The sequence below is a fragment of the Lissotriton helveticus genome, chromosome 7, assembly GCF_964261635.1.
Source record: "Lissotriton helveticus chromosome 7, aLisHel1.1, whole genome shotgun sequence".
Classification (NCBI taxonomy): Eukaryota; Metazoa; Chordata; class Amphibia; order Caudata; family Salamandridae; genus Lissotriton; species Lissotriton helveticus.
Window position 1 is genome coordinate 1,847,326,649 of NC_136068.1, and position 26,380 is coordinate 1,847,353,028.

Consider the following 26,380-nt stretch of genomic DNA (forward strand, 5'->3'; position numbering starts at 1 on the left):
AAAATATTGTTGCGCTGCCTTTGGCCCCATTCGCACATCGGTCCGCTACTGACACCATCTCACAGGCCAACGGGGCGCCCCACGCTGACTTTTACCATTGTAGGATGGCCACACCAGTGCGGCAACTTGCTAGACACCACCTCGGTGCCATCCGGATCTTGGCATCTCAGCGCCTTGTGGTGTCTTCTATTCAGAAAATATTGTTTCGCTGCCTTTGGCCCCATTCGCACATCGGTCCGCTACTGACGCCATCTCACAGGCCAACGGGGCGCCCCACGCCGACTTTCAACATTGTAGGATGGCCACACCAGTGCGGCAACTTGCTAGACACCACCTCGGTGCCATCCGGATCTTGGCGCGTTGTGCTGCCTTCGGCCTATTCGCACATCGGTCCGCTACTGACGCGAACTCACAGGCCAACGGGGCGCCCCACGCCGACTTTCAGCATTATAGGATGGCCACACCAGTGCTGCAACTTGCTGGACACCACCTCGGTGCCATCCGGATCTTGGCGCGTTGTGTTGCCTTCGGCCTATTCGCACATCGGTCCGCTACTGACGCCGCCTCACGTGCCAACGTAATTTCTCCGCATTTTATACCCTATGCCGCATAACAGGTCATGTGACTTGTTTATAAAACTTTTCATTGGTTCATTTTACTTTTGGTTTCCTAATGATGGAAGGCTTGATCATATGACCTAAAAATAACACTTTTCATTGGATGAAAACTTTTTTTTTTCCCAAACGATGAAAGCCCCACCTTGTTTCTGGATGTTTCAGACTGAAGCTGGCGTCAGCATGAAAGCACCACCATCTCGTGGCTCCGTCGTGGTCATTCCGTGAGCAATCATGGCAGCCGCTCCCCACCAGAAGCCTGCAGGAGTCGGGGGCCCCCAAAACTTTTGTTGAATCCTCAAGGCAGAGGGGACGCTTTCGAGAATGGGGTCCAAGACCTAGCAGACAACCGTCCGATTTCCAAGGTGTCCCAGGGCCATTTCAGTGGACCAGGCCCAAAAAGGAAAGAGCCGGACGCCATTTTGAGAGTCCTGTGACAGCCGTCTATCGCTGCACCGCAAGAGTGGGCGCAACTCAGCTGAATTGCGGCTTTTGACACAGTGGACCAAAAGCGGACGGAATGGCAACTGAAACGGTAAAGGGGCGCCCCACTACAGCAGACGAGACTCCACCTGGAGAGGCCCGTTCACGCCGCCTCCCCCCCCCCCTGGGGCGCCCCACGCCGTTATTCGGAGGGCGGCAACTTACTGGACATCGCCTTGGTGCCATCGTTCGGCTGCCTTGGAACTATTCGCACAACAGACCGCTACTGATGAACCACCCCCCGCGACGCCCCACGCCTGATACCGAAATCAGTGCGGCACCCAGGCAACATCACCTGGGTGCCGTCCAGAAATCAGGACGTTGTGCTGCGTTGGGACTATTCGCACAACCGACCGCTACTTCCTTCTTTTTCCCTAAAAATGTTTAAATGTTTTTACTGTTTTTGTTTTGTTGTATATATTTCTAAGTTATTAAAGTTTTATAATCCTACTACTTTGTTGGAGTGCTATATATTTTTAATGTGACACATAATTGTAAAAACTTTGATGTACAAAGAGTCATCCCTGGAATCTTCCGCTTCAGGCTCGGTCCCCTCCCCAATCACAATACAGGATGGTTTTCAGATAGTAGGAACGCGTGTGCTGTAACGGATCTCATCGAGTGTGGGCCTTGATCTACTATAACTCCTTTGTAGAGGGGTGATTCTTTACAGCTGGGGCCATAAACTACATCTGCAGGGCTAGCTGATAGCCTGGGACCGGCCTGGACAATCGGACACAGAGGAAGAGGAGTGTCAGAGGGTGTGGTAGTGAATAGGGCGAAAGGGAGGTGTCGGGCGGGCACAGGGTTTGATTCTCAGGGAAGAGCAGCGCAGATGGGGGGAGGTTTATTACCCATGCATAACACAGAGAGCGGGGGTGACCAGTCCCTGGGGGAGATGCTTGCGAGGGTGGGGAGCCATGCTAAGGATCGACAGCGTGCAGAGAGTGGGTTTGGTCAAGGCATCTAAAATGACTGCCGTGCACGACAAAAGTGTGGCATTTGAAAAAAGGCAAGATGGCGCAGACAATGTTTTTCAACACTTCCTGATTTCCTTCGAATCGAACGTTAACCGACGTTGGGGCATATTACCAAAGTTAAGCGATATTTATCCCTAACGATGCTTAGCAACGAATTTTTTACTGCTAAGCATCGTGAGAAATTATCGCAGATAAACCTTGCTATTATCAAGGTTTATCGCAAATGCGATAAAAAACGACCGCAATGCATTAATATCGCTGAAAAGTCAGCGATATTCATGCATTACCGAGCTAATGCTCTTAGCCATTGGATAACATGGCTAAGAACTGCTCAGGGCAGGTGTTACTTTTTGGAGATATTCGCGCTTAGCGCAAATATCTCCAAAAGTTGGTAATAGGAGATAGCGATGTTAGCGACTGTTTCCAGTCGCTAACATCTTGGCATGCCCACTTTGCATGTCATTAGTGATAAATATCACTGACATGCAAAGTGGAGCCCAAGATGGTCGCTATCTCCTACTAGCGGTCGCTAACTGGTGTTAGCAACAGCTAGGTAATACAGAGATAATTTTATCTCCGCGAAGCGGAGCGCTGTTACAGATATATATCTTTTTTTGAACGTTAATTTCTCAAAATCCACTGAAGCACATATATTGAGACCTAGCAAAGGCACATCGGGCTACCAGTCCCTACAATTTTGCCAAGTTTCGTGCAAATCCATTCAGCCGTTCGATTATTATATTTTTTTTTTTTGCCCCGCGGGGCCCTTTTAAAACCTCCACATCAAACCTAAGAGGTCAAGGAGGATCTACTATGCCCCCTTATGGTCATTTGCCCCTTCGCTTTGGCCTCCTCTTGTCTCTCGATCCTACCGAGAGACAAGATGGCGGCCGCTACGGACTGTTTCGAATGTTTACAGACGCCGGAGAACCAATCAGCTTCGCTTCACAAAGCTCCGTAACGCGAAAAGTATGCGAACTGGAACGCTGCCCGGTCCGCTGTTACAGATATACATCTTTTTTTGAACGTTAATTTCTCAAAATCCACTGGAGCACATATATTGAGACCTAGCAAAGGCACATCGGGCTACCAGTCCCTACAATTTTGCCAAGTTTCGTGCAAATATATTCAGCCGTTCGGGCTAAAAGTGAGGCCAACCGCCCTATGGAAAACTCAATGTTAAAAACACGTTTTGGGACCCCCCTTTTTTCTCGGCCCCCCCTTGACGACCCCCCCCCCCAATTTTCAGGGGCTGCTCAGAAACAAAATGTTCCATTTTCCTGAAAATTTCAGCCAATTCCGTCCACAAACGCCAAAGTTATTAGACATAGAATTTTCAAAAATCCCATAGAGAAAAAATCCTAACTATATATACCTACTGGCGAACGCCAGTAGGTAATAAATATATATATATATATATATATATATCCATATATGTATTTAGCATCACTATATTAAAAGAAAAGAGCAAGTCTTCACTAAGAAGTTTGTAAGATTCAAATTCATTAGCATTACAGAGACTAGCAAACTAAAGAAAATGAATACCTTACCATCTTGATATATTAAAGACAAAAGAAAGAAGCTTCTCCTCAGTTATTTGCAGGCAAATAATTGGAGAACATACATACAGGTACTTAGTGTCTTGTCAGTGCACTTGGGTAATGTTAGCATCACAATTGCAAGAACGTAGTAATGGTGTTGTAACTCTTGCAGGTGGCAGCAAGAACTGAATTACTACTGGAAGAAGATTCCAGTAGCGAAGCACCATCTGTAGCTGAGGCTGTTTGTCTCTCTATCCACTTCCCCTTCCCCCCTGCTGCTGTGTGTGACTATTGTTATTATGGTCACATCCAGTGGTGGAGTGGACTGAGGACCATTCTTCTGCTCCTGTGAAAATAGAAATCTAACATCGTTTGACAATTAAGTAAGTAAGTAAGTAAGTAGTTTATTATGCATGATTAATTAAAATATTTGCAAACACAATGCAATAAAAAAATCTTGTTCACAGTTAAAAGAAAAAGATAAAACCTGCATTAAAAAACCCATCGATAAACATTTTTTATTTTTTTATTTTTTATTTTTGAGAGTTCTATATAGGGCGAACTGGACCCGAATCGGGTATCAGAGTGCTTTACTAGAGCACCAGTTTTGTTACAGAATGACACATTCATTTTTGTTAGGCACATGTTTGCAGTTATACAATTGCCCATTACGGTTGTCAATAAATCTAAAGTGCTTGTGCATCTGGAATAGCTGGACTGACAATAGTTACCCTGAGTTGACCAACCGTCCTAATACAGCATAATAAAGGACATTATTTCGAGCATATATAGTTATCATTAGTTAGGAGTGCTGGAGCGACTATAAAGTGCTGTTGCTTGCTTTTTTGCAGCCTACTTCATGGGGTGCCAGGTGCATTTTTGGACCCTGGCGACTCCTTGCGCTGAATTTTTGAGTCTCCTGATTGCAGTCTCAAAAAATGTGTTAGCTGGCAGTTAAGCTGTACCTCTGCAGGATTGAGGCACTGCTTTACTTCCTGCCTACATGTCTGGATACTGTGATGCCTTTCCACTTGTTCCTCCGGGGATAAGCCATGAGAAGAAACACTGCTCCCTGTAATGTCAGGGGGCTCTATTCTAGGGGTCAGGTCATCTCTTTCCACTGCAGGTGGCTCTTCCATCTCAGTATCTTCTCTTGTGTTCTCACCCGATATGGAGTGAAATCCTATGCAGGCTGTCATCGCTTTTGCAATAGGTAGGTAGTCCAAATTCCTTGCAGTCGTCCTTGAGCTGGTTTACAAAGTAGAGCTCTAAGCAAGCCAGCTCAAATCACATGGAGTCACTCTAAGTGCTGGGGTCAAGTGTTGTAGGTCCAGTCCTTCTCACCCAGGCAGGAAAGCAACAGGCCAGCACAGCAAAGAAGAAGTCCAGTAGAGCAGCAGCCTAGCAGAGTGGCAGTCCTTCCTGGAAGAGTTTCCACAGGTCCTGAAGTGTACTGAAGCGGTGGTGTCCGAAGTCCAGTACGTATACCTAGTAGTGCCTTTAAAGTGGGGGAGACTTCAAAGATATGCCTTTGAAGTACACAGAGGTACACCCTTCCTCCCTCCCATCCTGTCAGAAATGGCCCTTTGAGACTCACCTAAGCACCCATTGTTTGTTGTTATGTAGGAAGAGTACAGAAAGCCCATCTGCCAACTACAACTACACCCAGTCCTATGATCAGAGACAGGCTACAGGCCTCAAATGGCTAAAGCAAGAAAACCCCAACTTTCTAAGAGTGGCATTTCTAGAAATGCAATTTAAAATCCAACTTCAACATAAGTATGGATTTTACATTTTGATTTCAGAGACACCAGACTTGAAGGGGTTATCTCTTCCCTATTGGAAATTACAGTTTTAAAATATAATAAGGTAATCTCAATGTTATTCTGAGAGTTGTTCACTACCAGGATATGTAAAACTGAAAGGTATATGTCTACCTTTTAAACACATTGCACCCTGCCCTCTGGGTTGTCCAGGGCCTAGTTTACAGGTGAATTAAATGTATGAAAAGGAAAGGGTTGTTCCTGGCAAAAGGTTTATTTTGCCACATTAACTTGGCAGTATACACTCCAGACACAGGCTCTGCAATGGCAGGCCTGAGATGTGGTTAAAGGACTACTTAACTGGGTGACAAAAGCTGTGCTGCAGGCCCACTAATAGCATTTACATTTACAGGCACTGGGCATAAGTATTAGTGCTTTACTAGGAACTTATAAGCAAATTATACATGCCAATTCGAGAGGAACCTATATTACTATGTTTAGGAGAGAGAGCACTAGCACTTTACATTGTATACCAGTGGTAAAGTGTGCAGAGTCCTAATACTAGTAAAAAGGAGAACAGAAGAAAATGGAGGCGAAGGTTAAAACTTGGGTGGAAGACCACCCTAAGGCTGTCAGGTCTAACACAAGGTATGATTCAGAATCTCCATAGAAGGTACGGGATAGGTAATGGAGAAGTGTAGCTAGATAGACACACCCGTCACATATGGGATTTTTAGAATGCCTTTGGGAATCCTTGTTGACAAATACATAATTTTGCCACCATTCTCTCAATTTTTTCTGAGTAGGAGAAGTGAGGCACAATTCTTTCATCAACCTTCTCCCATCGACCAAGATACACGACATGAGTTCACTTAGGGATTCACACGATGCATGGATCACTAGGGGAGAAGTACATCTATGGCTGCTCATACAGTGACAGAACATTTTATTTATGTTGTAACAGTGTAACAATGTGCACTGTGTGACTTTTTATTTGCTCACATTACTGTTTTCTCTGGCATTCGTAATACAAATGTATGGCTTGCTGCCTTGTACAGTGCTCTCATACTTGCTCATATCATGTTTGTGATTTAGAAAACTCTTTAACTAAATAACCTGCAATACTCCTGAGAAGGGGCAGACTTCGCTGGCACACCACTAAAGAATGAGAATGTTTTCCGTCTACTCTTTTAAAGACTAAACACATGATTTAGAGTTTTGTACACTGTACTCCATCAGGTACTCGTCACAAACTTTGTAAGAAAAAGGAATGCAATACAGTGCATAGGCGTTTCTGTGAGTACACCCATTGATTTTGACGCAAAGAGATGTAAACATGGCTATGGTGTGACGTAATGAGGAGAAATATCATTATTTCTCCTTGCTATTTCCACTTTGTATGCGAGCTACATTTTGCAGCACACATTCAAAGAGGAAATAGCCTTAAAGAATAGTTTTTGAGCAGAAAGATAGCCCTTCCTGCAAAAACAATTATCCTGACCATAATTCAGGAAGACTTGCACCATGGCACAAGGGTGCCTGCATTGGTACTAGTGTCACAAAGTGCACCAGAGCAAGAGGAGAACAGTACTAGCAATTTCTTTGAAGTAGCTCAGTTCTGCTCTCTTTGTTTCACACAATGCAGCCTAATAACTTCACCTGTAGCTGCATGACTATGCTGGGTGAACTATTAGTAAATCTGTCCCTGTATTTATTTTGTCAGTTTCAGGTCTGTATAGAGGCAAGCAAGCTGGTCCCTGAACTGGAGAAAACACCTAATTCAAGATATGAGCAGGTTGGATACTTTGCCCTCTAGGAATAGCTAAACGTTAATACCAATAAAGTCACTTTGGTATGGTTGTTTTGGGTACTGCCACAGCTGGTACAATGTGTGAACCTGATCTGTCTTTATTGTGATATCGTCTCGCTAAGGATCAAACACAAACACACAATAAAGCCAGAAACACTTTTCTAAAATCATCCTTAAAAATGCAAGGATGCTGGTACCTGAACAAATTGCCAATGAGTGGAGAAAGATGAGAGGTTGGGAAATGAGAGTCCTCCCAATGATGACGTTTATTTAATACTTTAGAGACATGTACACCTCAGAAAGGCACTAACTTCTGCCTTGGTCCCCAGAGTAGCAGGACTGTGATTTATACACACAACTGGTCATTTATTTAATTACCAGATTATTAAACAGAAGCCACGCCCAACCTTAGCTAAGGTCACCGTTTGTCAAGTGGAGAGTGTTTTCAGGCAGATCACAGGAATATCAAGCCTGGTCAAATAACATCTTTATTAACAGCACTCGTCATTCTCAGAGTTCTTAAATTGCCAAGGAGGAGACAAATCATTTACTAGTATTTTAGTCCCAGCGAGTGAACCACCCATCCTGCTTGGCTTTCCCAGTTGCTGAAGTCATTGACTACAGGTTTACACCCTGGAGCTGGAGGTCCCCACTATCTTCTGGCAGATCCAGTATAAATCATTGATGCAACGTGAGGATACAATGGAGCCCCTGTTCACCACTCCACACCAGTCTCCATCAGCAGAGCCTGTGACACTTAACCTGTAGAAACAGGGACATTAATATGAAACAGCTGCTGTAATTATTAACTGGACAGACATTCATTACAAACTATTGGGCTGACATAGATATACAAGGTAAGACATGTTTTAGTGAACAATGTTGAGCATATGTCGCAAGATATCTAAATATGAACATTTGATCCCCTACACCAGGACTGTTCAAAGTTCAGATGTGATTTATTTCCTTCAGGCAGAACTAATTATACAATCAACTGCAGTAACTGCAAGAAAACAAATCCATTTTATTGCACCACAGCTGTCTGTTGCCTGCAGCACAAACTCTGTCTTTTAGGGAATCTGCAAATAACAGAGAAATAAGGGGAGGGGTCAACAGTGGCCATCTCTATTCAAAACAACTACTTTAAAGAGCTTGAATACTAATGAGAGGTTGAAACACAAACCGGATTTCTCAGGGCTATACCTCCCAGATAGCAGATTTGCGTGAATAAATATGGATTCATGTGCTAAACAAATTGTATGATTTTTGTTTTGTGTATTACCATCAGTTAATGCAGAAAATAGCAAATTAATGTTTCCATAACTTGCAGTGGTGGTATTATATCATTGAGGGAGCAATCCTGGCTCCCACAAGACAATTTACCACTGTTGTGTTCACTTTGTTTGTCCTGAAATATGCACAGTTGTGAAGTGAGTGCATATTTTTCAAGAACAATTCTTGCTCCAGCGAACCTGTAATTACCCCCTCCACATTTTCAACTGAGCGGGCGCTGCCTTGCCCCAAACACTGCCACATCATCAACGGCTAAATTGACTCCACCACCTTCCCTAAAATCTGGAAACATGCAGATATCAACCCCCTGCTGAAGAAACCCTCTGCCGACCTGACAGACCTCAAGAACTACAAACCCATCTCTCTTATCACCTTACCAGGCAAAGTTATCGAGAAGGCCATCAGTGCTCAACTCAACAAATTCATCAAGACAAGCCACACAGTGGTCCACTCCCAATCAGGCGTCAGAAGCAACCAAAGAACAGACTGCACTCCTCACTCTACTTGACCAAGGCAAAACCACAACCCCATTCTCCTGGAACTCTCTGCTGCCTCTGACACCATCTCCTACCACACTCTATGCACAAGACTCCACGATGCCGTCATCTGCCTCAAATCGCTAAAGTGATTCAGCTCCTTTCTCACCAGCCAATCCCAGAGAGTCAGGTTCCCACGATTCTCCTCAAATCCTACAGAGTCCCCCAGGGCTCCTCCCTGAGCCCCACCCTCTTCAACATCTACATTGCTCCATTCATAGCTATCGTCAAAATACATGGATTCAACTTTGTCTCCTACACCGACGACACACAGCTGATCTATGCTAGGAAGGGCACCCACTTCACCTTTGCTGGGGGACGCAGAGGGGCACCAATGCTCCCATGGCCCGTCCCTGCTCTTCGCCTCCAGCGGCAGCTGAAATTGCTCCTGCCTGCAAGGAGCATCTAAAAATGCTGGTCCCTGGAGATGGCAGCTATTTTTTCATCTGTTCCCTGTCTGCTTCACAGCAGGCAGGGAATCAAATCAAAAATAGCTGTCAGTTGGCGGGAGCATTTTTAAAGTCCCTGCAAGCTGGGAGCAGACTTAGGGGCCGATTACGATGTTGTTCGGAAAGGCTCTGAACGGCATTCGGTTTGTCTGAATCTGATTCGGAACCCATGTTTCCGACCAACTCGGAAATATTTCCGACTGACTGAATATGACACAAGGTAGTCAGTCAGTAATTCCAAATCGGTGCCAATAGGCATTCAGAGAGTATGAGTCGGTCGGAGCCGAATCATAGAGCTTTAGGTGCCGCGTTTCCGACCGACCGATTACGATCTCCGATTCTGACAGCCTTTCCAAATTAGCCTGCACCCCTTCACCCTGAATGGGTTCTGTGGGGGTAAACATGAGACCCTGCTTTCCAGCCATGCACAGTGTGGCAGGCACCATGGGGTGCCTGCCACAGGGTGCAAGGTTTTCCACAACCACCCCTTTTTTCAATGGAAGGCAGTGTTGTTGTTCGAAACATAAGCTCTCATTAAAGTCAGTGGGAGTCTGACCAAATGGTGTTCAGAACCATCGTAATCGGTCGTTCGGACTCCCCGAATCCGATTCTGTCAGAAATCATTCAGAAACCGAGTTGTTTGGAATGTGTATGCTTTCTATTGTTGGGAGCTTTAAAATTGCTCCTGCCAAGCGAGAGCAAACAGAGATGTCCCTGTCTCCAGCAGTGCATACGGGGAAACCACTGTGTCCCAGGGTGGGTACCCAGGGACATAGCAGTAGCTGGATTTCGGAATAGGGTCCCCAAAGCTATTAATGTCTCAGCCCTGCCCCCGTATAAATCACTGCCATGCCTTTGAGGATGGGATTTCAGGGCCAGAAAGGACCCGGGAGGGTGTCATGTATACAAGGAAAACAATGCTTGTATAATAATAACATTTCCCAAGGATTTGCATATCTGCAAATTCACAAGAGCCTTTTCCCAAAAATACTTTTGTACTCTACAACCAGGCCTAAGGGGTCAAGGTATTCCTACCTTGCTACCTTCTCTTTTATTTTGATGTTTTTCCGAGTCCCAAAATGACTGCCAACACTTCCTGCTTGTAGTGTTGGCAGCCAATCAGTTCTCATTTTGAGATCTGTTGTATCCATGAAGGGTCTGCCCCCCAGATATATATATAAATATATATCTAGGGGCATGTGGGCCCGAGAGCAGGATTGCTCGAAACGCGTCTGTTTTGTTGCCCAAATAAACAACACTTAGGGCCAGATGTAGGTAATCCCAGATTCGGTATTTAAGAACTGGCAATCGGGATGTAGGTATTTTTACTGATTTAATTACCGAATCGGTATGATTCGGTAATTACTGAATCGGTATTTACCGTTCTGGTAATTGCCATTGATTCCTATGGGCCTTGAGGCCCATAGGTATCAATGGCAATTACTGAATCGGTAAATACCGAATCAGTAAAAATACCAAATTGTCAAGGGGACAGGATATCACTTTGACACCCTGTTGCACCCTTGATTCTGGCTTGTGTGCCATGTGACACACATACATGCCCTATGTACACAGGAATTTGTTATTTACCATGGTGGTAAATAACAAATTCTTAAGGGCCTGTGGCACTGTTTTCAGTGCCACCTACATCTGGATTTACAGAATCGGTAAATTTACCGATTCGGTATTTTACTAAATCGGTAAATTTATCGAATCAGTGAATTTACAGATTCTGTAAAATTTAGGCCCCATACATCTCAAAAAGCAAATACCGGTCGGTAACGGCCGAAATCGCAGCTCGAGCAAAGTTGTTCGGGTGCAAGTTCTTCACATGTCATTTTACAGGTTACTTTTGGAGCATTAACCTTTTTGTGTCCTTCTGGAAAAGTAAAAATCTTCCAAATGAGAGCATCTTTCCTCTTCTTTGGAGGTTCTTCAGGAATGAAATTTCCCTCTGAAGAACTGCTGGAAGATGAGTCCATTGCTCTTATTATGGTGATCTTCCTTCTATTTGAGAAGATTCTCAGAAGAAATGCTTCTTCTTAGAAAGTCAAAGTCGAATGACTATAATGGGACGGAACTTTCAACAGTCGGAATAGGAAAAGTTATGAACCAATCAAATCTCTACTTTTAAAGTCACATGCCTTTGCGTACGCTTATGATGCGCTTACGCAGGTCTTTCGATACAAGTACGCATGATGTTCTACCGCGATTTGTGTAATTGTTTTTAAAAGTAATATATGATTGTTAAAAGTATAAAAAAAATTCATAGTTATCCCAAATGTCTGCCCTTAGTATGTACATTAAATACATAAATAAATATTTTAAGCCAAGTTGAAACATTGCTGCCTTTCGCGTACAGAACGCCGTACATGACGTCACATGGAAGCTTTAATGTGACGTGTAACGTAAAGCATATTCGTACCATATGCGCGGGTACACGCTGAGTACCATTAGCAGTAAAAAGTATGGTGCGAACACCCTCTCAGTGACAAATCAGAGCTCAGGGCGCGCTAAGGAGAATGATTAGAAGTGTTCACTCCTTGCAGATCCGATTCTGGGCTTGCCTCTGCGCACATTATAACACCGCCCCCATATCTCTCTGTTGTTAATTGTTAGTGAACATACTCATACTTGCACATGCACGGTGCACGCCCGCCCACACTCCCCACATGCCACCACCTAGCATGCTTGCTATCACTAAGCTTGGAATCCAATACATTAGCCAATGGGAGGTCCCCCAGGGCCGTCATTCTTGCAGACCGCGAAAATGCTACCAATGACGGCCCTGGGCTTGGGTTGGTCAGCCCCCGCGGTTCCCATATAATATGGGCACTGACGTGAGCATGCTCTCTTTTGCCTGCCTGTGCTGCAGTGACAAACAGAGTGTCATCATCAATTTTACTATGAACTGATTGCTCGAGTGGAGGAGGACTCCTGACACTCGACGTGGTGTCACTGCTGCTGCCGCCAGCCACAATACCATAGGCGCCGGAGGTGGCGGCGTCCGCACCCAAAACACCCCAGACTCAGCGAAACCGCAGCCTTTGAAGACACGACAAAAGACGACAGAAGCAAAGGTAAGAGAAGACATCACAACATCAGCCTCCACTGTGAATTGTATATGCATAATGCTATTTTTTCTCCATCATATGGCTTTCCTACCCCTGAATAGTTTTAATGTGTGCTTACATAATTGAAATGTTTCGTTATGAGTCACGAGGCCCTATTGACCTCTAATCTAGTGTCGTATTTCTGTAGGATGTATGACATTACAACGCATGCTTTTACATCGCATGCCTTTACAACGCGGTTTTTACAATGCAAACCTTTACAACGCGTAACGCTTTGGGGTGCTGGATAGTGAATAGTTTAATTTACTATTCCAACGCCAGTCCCCGTGGACACTAGGGAAGGTGTTGGATAGTAAATTACTCTTATTCCCTATCCTAGAGCGCCCCCCCAGCGCAATGCGTTGTAATGGTTTGCGTTGTAAAAGTTGCGTCGTAAAGGCACTGCATGGTAAAAGTTGCGTTTTAAAGGATGTTTCCCATTTCTGTACTACACCACGTGCTTAGGCCTCTATTATTATTAATTGTGCATGCATGATAGTATTTTTTTTTCTGCGTCACAAGGCCGTCCCAGGCCTGTATTAAGTTATTGATCTGCCTTTGTTTGCTGGAGCTGCATCAGTCTAACTACGGAATATTAAGAACTCACATTAAAATTCACTTTTGATAGTAGTTACGCAACTCAGTTTACGATGACTAGTCAAAATGTCTTTTTGTTTTCTTCACCAAACATCGTTCACAAGCAACCACAGCCTATCGAGCAGCAGCAATGGAATTGTCTGCAACGTATTGAATATACTTTGACGTATAGAAGCAGAGTTCAAGTCGAGTGGTGAACTCTAGTGGCCGCACTGTTTATACAAGGTAAGCACAGCAGTCTAGATCTACAAAGCCTGCATAGCAATGCATTATAAATAGGTTGGCATAACGGGCATCAGTAACGCAGTAGGCACTTCCATATAGACACCACTTGAACGCGGCACTATAACAAGTGAAATGTACCAGGTACACTGCACTCGTAAAACTGTAGAGTTACCTTTATTTGTGAAAGGAGAGAGGGCCATATTATCAAGCCTTGGCAACAAAATTATCGTCACTTTATCGGCAGGAAAGTGCAGCTAAAGTGGCGATAATGGGTTTGATAATATGCTCTATGGAATGCCAATCGAAGCTCATGTTGGATGTGAAGGACATCTAACATGATCTTCGATTGGAATTCCATAGAGCATATTATCAAACCCATTATCGCCACTTTAGCTGCACTTTCCTGCCAATAAAGTGGCAATAATTTTGTCGCCCAGGCTTGATATTATGTCCCAGAGTGCGTAGTGTACAGCAGCTTCTCTGTAAAATCTATAATTACCTCCGAGCAGTGACAACAGATAGGTTACAACAGTCTGACAAAGAGATCCACAACCTTGTTACGCCACTTTTGAGTCATTTCTAACATGGGTAAAGTGATGCAAGGAGCTTGTAAATCTATGTCTTACTTTTCAAGAAACAATCTCAACTCCAGACTCAGCGACACAGTTTTAATGTTGTTTTCTCTCTCTTTCTCTCTCTCACTCTCTGTGACATCATTTATCTTTCTCTCTTAAACGTATAAACACTGCTGTCTGCTTGGACGTGTAGAAGATCAGCCCAACTGAAGTTTTTAATTCCACTGTCTGAAGTGTTTGGCCGCAAGGTTTAATCAACGGTAAGCACAGAGACCTACATCTACAAAACCTTTATAGCAATGCATTAGAAATAAGTCGGCATAACGGGCATCAGTAACGCAGTAGGCACTTCCATATAGACACCACTTGAACGTGGCACTATAACAAGTGAAATGTACCCGGTACACTACACTCGTAAAACTGTAGTGTTACCTTTATTAGTGAAAGGAGAGAGGGCCATATCATCAAGCCTTGGCAACAAAATTATCGCCACTTTATCGGCAGGAAAGTGCAGCTTAAGTGGCAATAATGGGTTTGATAATATGCTCTACTGCGCCGGGATGCCCCTGGGTAACTGAGCGCGCTACAAATTTCATATAATAATATTAATAATTATGGAATTCCAATCGAAGCTCGTGTTAGATGTGAAGGACATCTAACTTGAGCTTCGATTGGAATTCCATAGAGCATAATATTAAACCCATTATCGCCACTTTAGGGGCACTTTCCTGCCAATAAAGTGGCGATAATTCTGTCGCCCAGCCTTCATATTATGGCCCAGAGTGTGTAGTGTACAGCAGCTTCTCTGTAAAATCTATAATTACCTCCAAGCAGTGACAACAGATAGGTTACAACAGTCTGACAAACAGATCCACAACCTTATTACGCCACTTTTGAGTCACTTTTAACATGGGTAAAGTGATGCAAGTAGCTAGTAAATCTACATCTGACTTTTCAAGAAAAAATCTCAACTCCAGACTCTGCGACACAGTTTTAATGTTGTTTTCTCTCTCTTTCTCTCTCTCAATCTCTGTGACATCATTTCTCTTTCTCTCCTAAACTTATAGACACTGCTGTCTGCTTGGACATGTAGAAGAATTGTTCAAAATAAATTGTGAAATCAACTTCCTGAAGTGTTTGGCCGCAAGGTTTATACAACGGTAAGCACAGAGGCCTAGATCTACAAAGCCTTCATAGCAATGCATTAGAAATGAGTCGGCATAACGGGCGTCAGTAACGCTATAGGCACTTCCATATAGAAACCACTTGAACACGGCACTATAACAGAACTGAAATGTACGAGGCACACTGCACACGTAAAACGGTAGAGTTACCAAAACTTGTAATGCTTCAGCTCATTTACTCACATCTACATAATTCTAAACTCTAATTTTCTTTTTTGTTTTGCAGATTACCAATCGGACATCTTTTGGAGTCCATTTAACAATTTGTTTACAATACTGTTTGTTGTTAAAGTAATTTTTCTAGTTGCTTCTAATATAGTTATAATTGAGTTTCGTTTACATTTATTGATGCTTGTTTTGTTTTGTGGGGGAGGGGTATGACGGTTCACAATAAAAAGAATGTTGAAATACTATAGTAAGATATTCAAGACTAGGAGTGAAAACTACTGAGTTCTAACTAACAGATATAATAAAAATAACAGTTAAAAACTACTAAAATTGTGGTAAACGGAGTACGTAATCAACATTTGGCGCCTCGGCACTACCTTTCAAATAAATATAGAAAAAATATGATTATTAATATATTACAAAAGTACAGCAGCGGATGACACACACGACCCGGGAAAAGAAAGCAACAAATTTACTACCTGAAATAAAGAAAGGTTTGCTTGTTGAACTTGAAGAAAAAGAAAAAAACGTGGGCTTCGAAACGACGCTGCGCATGCGTAGAGAGTACAACTGCTACACACAAAAAAAGGGAAGTTTTACATACTATCATAGAAATGAAGGAGCATATATCAAAAGGCGATACATTATCTCCACTTTTATCGACAGGAAACTGCAGATAAAGCAGTGATAATGGGCTTGATAATAGGCCCTTGTAAATTGCCATAGCAGCCCAGGTTCTGGTGTTAACCTGGGCTCCTATGGTTATTCACAAGGGCATATTATCAAGCCCATTATCGCCGCTTTATCGGCAGTTTCCTGCCGATAAAAGCGATGATAATGTATCGCCTTTTGTTGATAATATGGCCCATTGCTCTATTTTTTAACAGTAAACTTAGGTGCATATTATCAAGGAACGGTGTTAAAATTATCGCCATTTTATTGGCAGGAAACTGCTGATAAAACTGCGATAATGAGCTTGAAAGCCCATGGCCCATGGCACCAGAACATAGGCTTCTATGGGAATTTACAAGGACATATTATCAACCCACCCTCCCAACATTAATAAAAAACTTCAGCCACTTAACGGCGCCTTGTGAATAAGGCACCCTTTCATGCTTTACTTAGCGTGAAAGGGGTGGGCAATTGCTGTTGCTGTGGGCGTTCTGCCACAACACCCATAGATTTTGATGCTGCCCCATATTTTCTCGGCCCCTGCTTGATGGATTACCACAAAAGTTACCATGCACAAAATTTGTTACAAAAAACCCTTTTATAGAAAGTGTCATGAAGATTTGCCACTTGGCATCCGCCATGCAGTTTTTTCATTAAAAATGTCATTGCAAATGTTGAAATTATTTTCTCAATGATGTCCTAGAAGATGTCATGAGTGATGTAATAAGTGGGATAACTAGCAGTGCAATGCCAGCGAGCAAGGTATAGTTACCTTAAACATTTTACCTAAAATAACATTACTTTAACCTTTGTTTTTTTTAGAAAATGTCTTTGTTCTTTTCACATGAAGCAATATTTTACTACCATATGTACATCCAAACCTCCAGTGCACACAGCCTTTGGCAGGGAACAGCCAACAGCAGGGTGTTGTTTGCAGGGCCTGGCCTGTTGCCTGGCCCAGCGACCACCTCCCAACATGCGGCCAACCTCAAGCTGGCATTGGCCTTTGACAGTTCACAGTGGAGGGCATTTTCTTTAGAGGGGAGCGGACTGCATGACCCCCCTCCCCGAGCCTCGTTAGTCACTTGAGAGCCCACCCTCCCAGAACCTTATTTATTTTAAAGAGAAGGTGGTCCACGTTGCCCCCCCCCCTTGTGCAGTCTTATTAGGCCCTGGGGACCCTGTCCCCCAGAACTTATTTTGTTTTTTAAAGGGGAGGGTCCCAGTGTGGCCCACCTTCCCACGCATTATTAGCCCCTAGGTACCCAATCCCCAGTTCCATTTATTTTTAAATTAAAGGTGAGGGTTATGAGGTTCATGTAACAAACCTTATTAGGCCCTGGGAACCCCATCCTCCAGGGCCACTACTTAAAATAAAGGGCTGCATGGCCCACTGCCCCAAATGGTTATCGGACCGGGAACTCCATCTCCTGGGGCCCGCATTACTTAAAGGTAGGTGTCCTGGTAACCACTTAAGGCACTCACTATACACTCATTGAAGTCAGAGCGGAGCCCGAAAGCTCCAGTGGCCCCAGTCGAATCGCCGCATGCTGCGAAAGCCGGCAATGCTCCCGCCCACAGGGAGCAGATACTTATACTGCTCCCTCCGTGGGCAGGAAAACAGATCAAAAGTCTGCTCCCACCCAACAGGAGCATTTTGAATGTTCCTGCCAGGTGGTACCAGACTTTGTGTTGGTGAGAGTTTTGAAAATGCTCCTGCACACAAGAACAAACACAAGAAAACTGTTCTGTACTGGGGCTGGGTTCCCTGGGGCACAGATAGTGAGCCAACCCCGGGGGATGGGGTACCTGAAACCATTGATTGATCACAAAATTTGTTTCGTGGGCCCAGGGAATAGGGTTCCGGGGGGCTTTCGCGGCTCAGGTGGGAGGCCACGGTGTCCCTCTCATCTTTTAAATACAGTGGGCCCAGGGTAATGGTGTCCATGAGGCAAATACAACCGCCAGGTGGCCCGCCCATAAAGAACACTTCAGGCCCCAGTGGACGGGATGCCCGGGGCCGAAGACGGGTGGTGAAGGTGGGCCATGCGTGTCCTCTCCCCCCAAAAATAAATAGCATTATCCCAGTTGGCCCACGGGGGTGTTTAAAAAAGAAGCACACAACACCGCACTTCTTATTTTAAAAATGTTTGCTACAGATTTGTGGGTCCTTTTCAAATTTGCAGCAAATTGAAATATATTTTTTTTCCCAAGTGAGGACCCTCTGGCACGCCACATCCAGGCCTAGGGGGTCAGAGTATTCCAACTCTTCCCCCTTCTCTCTTTCTTTTTACCGTATTTTTAGGACTAGACTGATTATAAGTCCAAAGATGGCTGACACCACTCCACAGTTGGTAGCGGCCAATGATATCTCATTTGGAAATTTGTTGACTCCACGTATCCTCTGTGGCATGAAATATATACATTTTCATAACCTTAATTTATCTAAAGCTACTGAGAGGATTTAAACCAAATTACAAAAAAGCACTCGTCTAGATACATATCCTGATTCCTGTCTAGTTCCGTGGTTTGGGCTCTAGCGTGATCTAAAGTTCCTATGAAAAATGAGTGCTGAAAATGTGTTCTTGGAGGTCCCCTTTTGTCACGCCTTGCTTGACAGATTTGTCAAACGGACCAAAGTTATCAGCAACACAAAACAAAGCTTTTAAATATATATAGAAATAACTCTGAAAGGAGGCCTAGAAGGGGAACTGGTGAATTATCCAGGTACCAGCCAGTACTGCTCCTCACTGAGTTGATGTCTGTGTCAGGTTCAGAAAAGATCAGCGGCATGCTGTGGGTGCACTTCAGAGACTGATATGCATTTGTGCACATGGTAGGGGGAAGATACAGTGTTCTCGTACACAATAGATGGCCACCAGTAGCTAGCATACTAGTGTTGCAGGGTATTAATATGAGGTTCATTCAATTCCTCCTGCCTTGAGTATAAATCCTGTCCTAACTGCAACAGCATCACATTATTTGTAGCTTTATTATTAGTTATAAAGGGACTTCACAGGAGGAATACAGATCACAATAATAATACACGATGGGAATTAATTGTTGGTGCCATACATTTAGGCAACATGAATTTTAAATCCAATATACTAAACCTTTCAACAACCAAGGTGCTTGTAGTGACTAATCTTGCAATATATAATCGTAAGTCACTTTGAACCGTAATGTCATATTGAGGTAACATACAATGTGTTATGCAAGGGACATTCAAACTTGACATTCAGCATAGTTAACACAGATTTCACAATCATGTGTTGCATATATTTATCTTCCATTAGCCACTAACAAAGTGCACCACCTGTCTATTGATTTCTTTATCCTTGTTTATGCTGGTATTTAGAATTAGTGACAGCTGAAGAGCATGTATGCACTACTCCCAGATGCTGAGTGTGGCTTCACAATCCCCACCCCTGGGGTCCGGTACTGTCTTTTCCTAAACCAGTCACCTGATGTCATTGTTCTGGAGTTTGGCATTCTTGAAGTCTTACACAAGTGGGCTCCTTGTATTTCACAACTAAACCGACTACAATGTTGCAGAATTTTGGTTTTAATCTTCTGTCTAATTTGGCCAATCTGCATAGGCACCTTATTAAATACTAGATATCAGTGCTATTACAGTTTGTGAAGACTTTCAAGCTGTATTCCCTGTTGTTGTTTGTGAATTTCTTGCACTCTTGATTAAGGTGACAGGCTTTGCACCTGCCACACTTATTATCTCCCAACATTGGGGGAGATTACGGTGTGCAAAATGTCCAACTGATCAAGAACCCTCACTACATGATCCTGGATGCTTCTGTCTCATTTGAATGAAAAGAGGTGTTTATCAGCTGTATCCAGCTCATCACTTATTATATCCTAATGTATATGCACCACTCTCTTTATGCATTGCTACAAGTCCAAAAAATGATACCACATAGAAGTGTTCAGAGGCCTTATTTGCAAAAAAGACATTCCTTGAGCAGTACCAAGCCCATTACCTTACTCACTTAAGGATTCCTTAGGATATCATCTGTCCATTAGATTGGTAATGAGACTATCTGAGTCCCAGAAGTAATCAACCCTCAGAGCACTATTTCCCCTAAGCCTCAAGTTTTGCCAGTAAGGTACGTTGTCCTCCAGGTTTCTGGGGCTGTGGCTAAAATACATGAGGAGAGAATTTCACAAAGTAGCCTTGCAGTAGGCTACCAGAGGCCTTATCCAACTTATAGTGCATGTGCTGAATAGTAATATCTAAAAAGTTGATTTCCTCCGTGTGGTGAGACTTACTGAATTGTGTGTCAGCTGACCTGCTTTTTAACCAGCTCAAAAATGTCTGATGGGAAGCCTCATCGCTGGACCGGGTTAAAATGATGTCTTCTATATACGTCCTCTCCAGAGTACGGCAATCTGAGGAAAGGGATTAGATTGGTGTTACTTGTGTGTTTGCTCACAACTATCCATGAAGAGATCTGCCAGGTTAGGGGTAATCCTAAACCCATGCAAAATATAATGGGTTGAAAATATTATGAGTTTTAGAAAGTGAAGAAGCTCTTGGTCATGTTATCTCCAGTAGGGTTATTATTAAATAATGGGGTAGTTGTATGTGTCTCTCTATTTTCAAGAACGGATCTAATTACTTCTAAAATATATATTTGTGGAATGTCGATGTTGACTAATATCTGGTGCTGGGGTATAAATGGGTACTCCTCAAGCAATTTAATAAAGTGCTGTGTGCCTCTTATATATGCTTTATTTCAGCAAATAGTTTCATGAATGTGTTCATGTGCTTGCAAAGAGGCTCAAATATCTATGTTGTTAATATCAATGTTAAATATATATATATATATATATCTGTATGTTTATTTTAATACATATACAATTTAAAACTATTATTAATATAATAATTTTAATGTATATGATAATGTACTTATTTTTTGTAAAATATAAATATACATGTAAATATATACACACAATAATTTAAAAACCATAACAAATTAACTGGATATAATTTAATAAGAAACCCATTTAAATACACATAGAAAAGTAAACAATATACTTTTATGTGCAGTATAGATACAGAGTAGCTTCTAGAAATTTGAATCTACAAAGTGAAGAAGCACTCTGTAGTGACTAGTGATATGATATACGAATTCTGCCACACCTTATGACTAAGTTGGATCATTGCCTATTCAGGGCACAATTGTGACGGGTACACAAGGGCCAATATTGTCGAATCACATGGTCTTTATATGTCGCCCATGAAATGTGATACATTAGACCATGCAGTGACCATTATGGGTTTGATGGTCTGTTTCCCGTAATGTTGAATGTAAATACCTTGGTTATTTATCACTATTTATCATTATTTCTTGCACTTTCAAAGATGGCCACTATACAAACAGGCCCATTTCACCTTCTTTTATTTTTACTATCTCATCTGAAATGTTCGATCACATGGACCTATGAGGTTGTATTTAAGTCTAAAATTGACTTTGTGTCACTGACATTGAAAAATGTATTCCACGCCGAAACGCGTCTGTCAGTGCGGGGGTGCGCACAATGAAGAATCTTTTTAGAAGATCGACCCGCGAGTGCGTCTTTGCTGTTTTTATGCTTACAGCTGTGGATGAAGGTACCGCGACGACCGCACCCAGGACAAGTGGTGCGGCGGTGGTGACTACCGTGGTTGAAAAGAAAAAAGAAAAAAAAAATATATATATATATATATATATATATATATATATATATCCGCTTCCAAATGCACCAACTCTGCTCACTCACGAACAGGTGCTTGCTGCTGGAGGGGCACCCACATATATGAACACTGCACGCCTCGTACCTTTTCGTACAAAACCAAGCACTCAAGGGAGTATGAGTCAAGTTTTCAGTTTATTTTCTGACTCAAAAACTCAAAACACCAGACGCTTTTCGGCAGTCGCCTTTCTCGATGGAGAATGGGCGTGTCAGAAATGGCCATTTTTAATCATTTACAACAGAAGTCACATCCTGTTCTGGGTACTGAGGGAGGACTAATGCAATAATCAAAAGGTAGCGCCATTGTGTTACGTTATGACAGACCATTTGAAATACAAAATTCATCAATACACTGTGTGCCGTTACATTTCTGCTCTAGTTTCGTCAGCATTTTGTGCACGTCAGTCAATCAAATGGTATATACCAATTCCTGATTAGTGCAATCACGCCCTGTATGAGCACTTCCCATATTTACAATTATGCAATGGCATCACAGTAATATCACTATAATATCACTATTGAGTCCCAAAATCAAGCCTTGGTTCGGCATTTACCCTCTCAATACTGACGAAGTATTTCATAAACGGTATACATGTTATCTACAATACATTCTGCAATAGTCTACCCCCTTAGACACAATATCTGTAAAAGTTCACCCTGTCTTATCAAAAACAGAGGTAATGATAATTAGCACCACATAAACCTATTCATTTTCTTTCCAACCTCAAGAGAAATTCAATAATTAAATGTCACATTATATCCAATACTCATCAATGGCCCTGAGTTAAAAGGGCTTTCTTAAAAGATTTTTAAGAACATTTTTGTGAGCAATTGTTTAAGGTGATTATAATACCCTTAATTAAAAAAGTATTCTGATCAAAAACATACTAGGAGTTTACTCCCCCAAATGTACTGACAATTCTTCATTGGTATTCAAGCCATTGGGGGTCTTAGTGTGTAAATCTATAATATACATTGACTCTAGTCTTCTCAGCCTTGATATCCTTGGGTGTAATGGCACATGGTCGAAAGCAAAGTATGTCATAAGATTACTATTCCTCTTATGTTCTGCCAAAAAGTGCCTCGCCACTGGATAAGTAGCATCACAGTTTTTTATTGCCCTTGTGTGTTCCAAGACACGCATCTTGGTTTGGTTGATGGTACTCCCAATACATCTTACCCCACAAGGGCACATCAAACAATATACTGTATATGATGTGTTACATGTGATTAATTTCCTGATCCATCTAGGTTTATCAAAACCCAGTACCAGATATGATAAAACCGTTTACTATTGGCACAGGCTTTGCATCTCCCACACGGTAAGAACCCTTGTAAATCTGTGCCAAAGGGTTTAGGTACTGGTTTGTCGAAGTGGCTACTAGTAGGGGAGTCTCTCAGAGCTCTGGCTTTTTTTAAAGTTATCAACGGACGCACTGGAATATCAATTCCAAAAATTGGATCTGCTTTCAATAAATTCCAATTTTTCCTTAGTATATTTCTTAACTCAACAGCCCCATTGGAAAAAGTTGTGACCATTCTAAATGCGTTCTCTTTCTGTGGTTTGCCCACTTTCTCTTTCAACAGTTCCTGTCTGGACACTAGATTCCCTCTCTCAAGTGCCTCTTTCAAAGTTTGTTCTGAATAACCACGAGCCTGAAATCTTACAAGGCATTCCCCTGCAAATCTCTGAACATCTAAATCCCCAGTGTTGTTCCTTTTTATCCTAAGCAGCTCCCCATAATGCTGCTGATCAATTTTGGGTTGGTTACTGCTTGAAGCCTGGAGTACCGAATTTCCTGCAGTGCGTTTGCGATATAGCCGAGTACATAATCTTTGGCCAATGCAAAGATCTCCAAATCCAAGAAATTTACCACAGTAGTGCTTATGTCTGCACTGCAGTGTTTTTCAGACCAGATTAAATGACTGCATTACGCTTTTAAACTCACCTGACTGCTTTCAAGATTCCGTGAGAACTGTAGTGCTTGTGCCAGAAAAAAGTTCCACTATGGTGCAGTTCTATAAGGACTGCCAGACATTACTGTGAGGATATAAAAGCACTATGAGACTTGTATTTCACAACATGTAGTCACATGATGTTTTACTCTTTTAAAGCACGCTTGAGCACACTTTGCAAAATGATTCCCACCTGTGAGCAAGGCCATCCTGGGCTGAAAAGTTAGAAGGGGAAGCATGCTGTGTTTGCCGTGATGCTGAATAAATCGTCATTTCCAGTAATGAGCCTCAAGTTGTTTCTGGAAATGACGATATATATATCCAAACAGGCAAACTCTCCTTCTGGGTACCAGGAAACCCGTGGGAGGTGGCACGCAAACCTGTGGAGCCACCGGTATTGTGATCCATGAAGACTATGCGTAATCAGCGCGCTCTCATGAACCAAAACCACATGGAAAGAGATACAAAACGGATTTTATTACATCATAAATCCAACTTAGTGGCGCATTTCAACAGTCAAACGGTCTTGCTCGGACAAAATAAACAGGGCATACAGAGCGTCATAAGTACAAATTGATTACAAATTCTCTTCACGGAGATTATATATATATATATATATATATTACCTACTGGCGGTCGCCAGTAGGTATATATAGTTAGGATTTTTTCCCTATGGGATTTTTGAAAATTCTATGTCTAATAACTTTGGCGTTTGAGGACGGAATTGGCTGAAATTTTCTGGAAAATGGAACATTTTGTTTCTGAGCAGCCCCTGAAAATTTGGGGGGGGGGGTTCGTCCAGGGGGGGCCGAGAAAAAAGGGGGGTCCCAAAACGTGTTTTTAACATTGAGTTTTCCATAGGGCGGTTGGCCTCACTTTTAGCCCGAACGGCTGAATGGATTTGCACGAAACTTGGCAAAATTGTAGGGACTGGTAGCCCGATGTGCCTTTTCTAGGTCTCAATATATGTGCTCCAGTGGATTTTGAGAAATTAACGTTTAAAAAAAGATATATATCTGTAAGCGCGCTCCGGGCAGCGCTCCGGTCCGCGGACCTTAAGCGTACCGGAACTTCGCGTAGCGAAGCTGATTGGCTCTCCGGTGTCTGTCAACATTCTAAACAGTCCGGAGCGGCCGCCATCTTGTCTCTCGGTAGGATTGAGAGACAAGAGGAGGCCAAAACAAAGGCGAAAATTACAATAAGGGGGCATACTAGATCCTCCCTGACCCCCTAGGTTTAATGTGGAGGTTTTAAAAGGGCCCCGCGGGGCAAAAAAAACAAAAAAAAAATTATTTTTTTTTGCGTGGGGAGCGCCCGGTCCGCGAACCGGGAAGCGTTCTGGGCAGCGTACTGCAATGAAAAATGAATGATAGACTTTTCAAATGCTGTATGTTAATTGATTGTTGTTTTTGTTGATTATTTTTTATTTTCTTTATTTTTTAAGCATTTTTTTTTAATGTGATTGTGTTTCATAATTTATTTAACTTTCTAACATTTCATTGTCAGAAATTTCATAATTATCATGGAATATACATTGTAGTCTTTGAGGGTGTAAAATGTCCTCATTTGCAAGGAGGTTATCTACTGCTTGTACACATTGAAGTAGTTCATTGTCCCAAGTTTCATCGAAAAATTCAATGTCAATTTGATCAATTGTATCAATCAATTCTTGGCTGCTGTCTTGCAGGTCCATTTCAAAAGAAACTTGGTTTTCGCCTTCCATTTTGCCTGAAATTTGAATTAAAAAAATATATATTAGTAGAGATAGGGCAATGTTGGGAATAATTTTAGATAGGCATTTTTTATCAGTGAATTTATCTTTGGGCAGTGTATAGTATCAGAGTGGAAGTAGGAATATAAAAATGTGTATGTGATTTAACGTAAGTAAATTCATAATTATACAAGAGAAGCCTAACTCCATCCTTAACTATAACAGAGAAGTCTCTCTAAATCTATAAGTACTACAGAGGGATAGTATATATCTATCAGAAAAAGTTTACCATATTAACTTATAGTGCACAATATACTTCAGTTTTAAAAATAAAAACTTACCTTTAGAAAGAAGTTGAAGGAATTAGTGAAAATACTATTGAAATGTACAGCAAGAAGTAGTAGTCAAAATGGCTGTGTTTTCTTCTCTTCCTTTATATATATTCAGGTATATAACCAATGAAATGTCAGGTAAAAAAAATAGAAAATGAAAGTAACATTTTCATTGGTTGTCAATTCCAACACTTCAGATGTATTTTGTGAAGTAATTTACCTCAGGGTATTTAGAGAGGTCTACAGGCTAAATGACTAAATGGAATTCCAATCAAATTTGTGAAAATGGTAGGGATTGGTATGTAGTATGAGCTAATCTATATTTGGTGAAATTGTCTCCAGTGGCTTTTCTGTGAACTACTTTCCCACCTTTTTTGATGGTGCGCTTCCCAGGGAGCGACCCGGTACGCGAACCGTTGAGCGCCCCGGTTCGCGAACCTTAAGCATTCCGGGAGTCCACCATTTTGTGTTTCGGTCGAATTTAGATACAAGATGGAGGGCAAATAATGTTCAGAATGGGTAGAAGGGGGCACGGTAGACTTATCTTGACCCCCTAGGTTTTGTGAGGGTGGCTGAGGAGGCCCATATGTGCGAAAAAAAACATTTTTTAAAAAAATTTCGCGAGGT

The 26,380-nt window shown here is 42.4% G+C and overlaps 1 protein-coding gene across 2 annotated transcripts in view; it reads right to left on the reverse strand.

Annotated features, from left to right (window-relative positions):
• Nucleotides 1-4,127: 4,127 nt before the first annotated feature.
• LOC144767764 (uncharacterized) overlaps nt 4,128-26,380 on the reverse strand; it is a 144,324-nt gene continuing 122,071 nt past the window's right edge. The window contains exon 6 of one of the 2 annotated variants that reach the window (XM_078651147.1): nt 4,128-7,953. In XM_078651147.1, coding sequence (XP_078507273.1) covers nt 7,818-7,953 — 136 coding nt within the window. In that variant the 3' untranslated portion in view covers nt 4,128-7,817. The remainder of the gene's footprint in view (nt 7,954-26,380) is intronic. The other variant, XM_078651146.1, reaches the window with a different exon arrangement.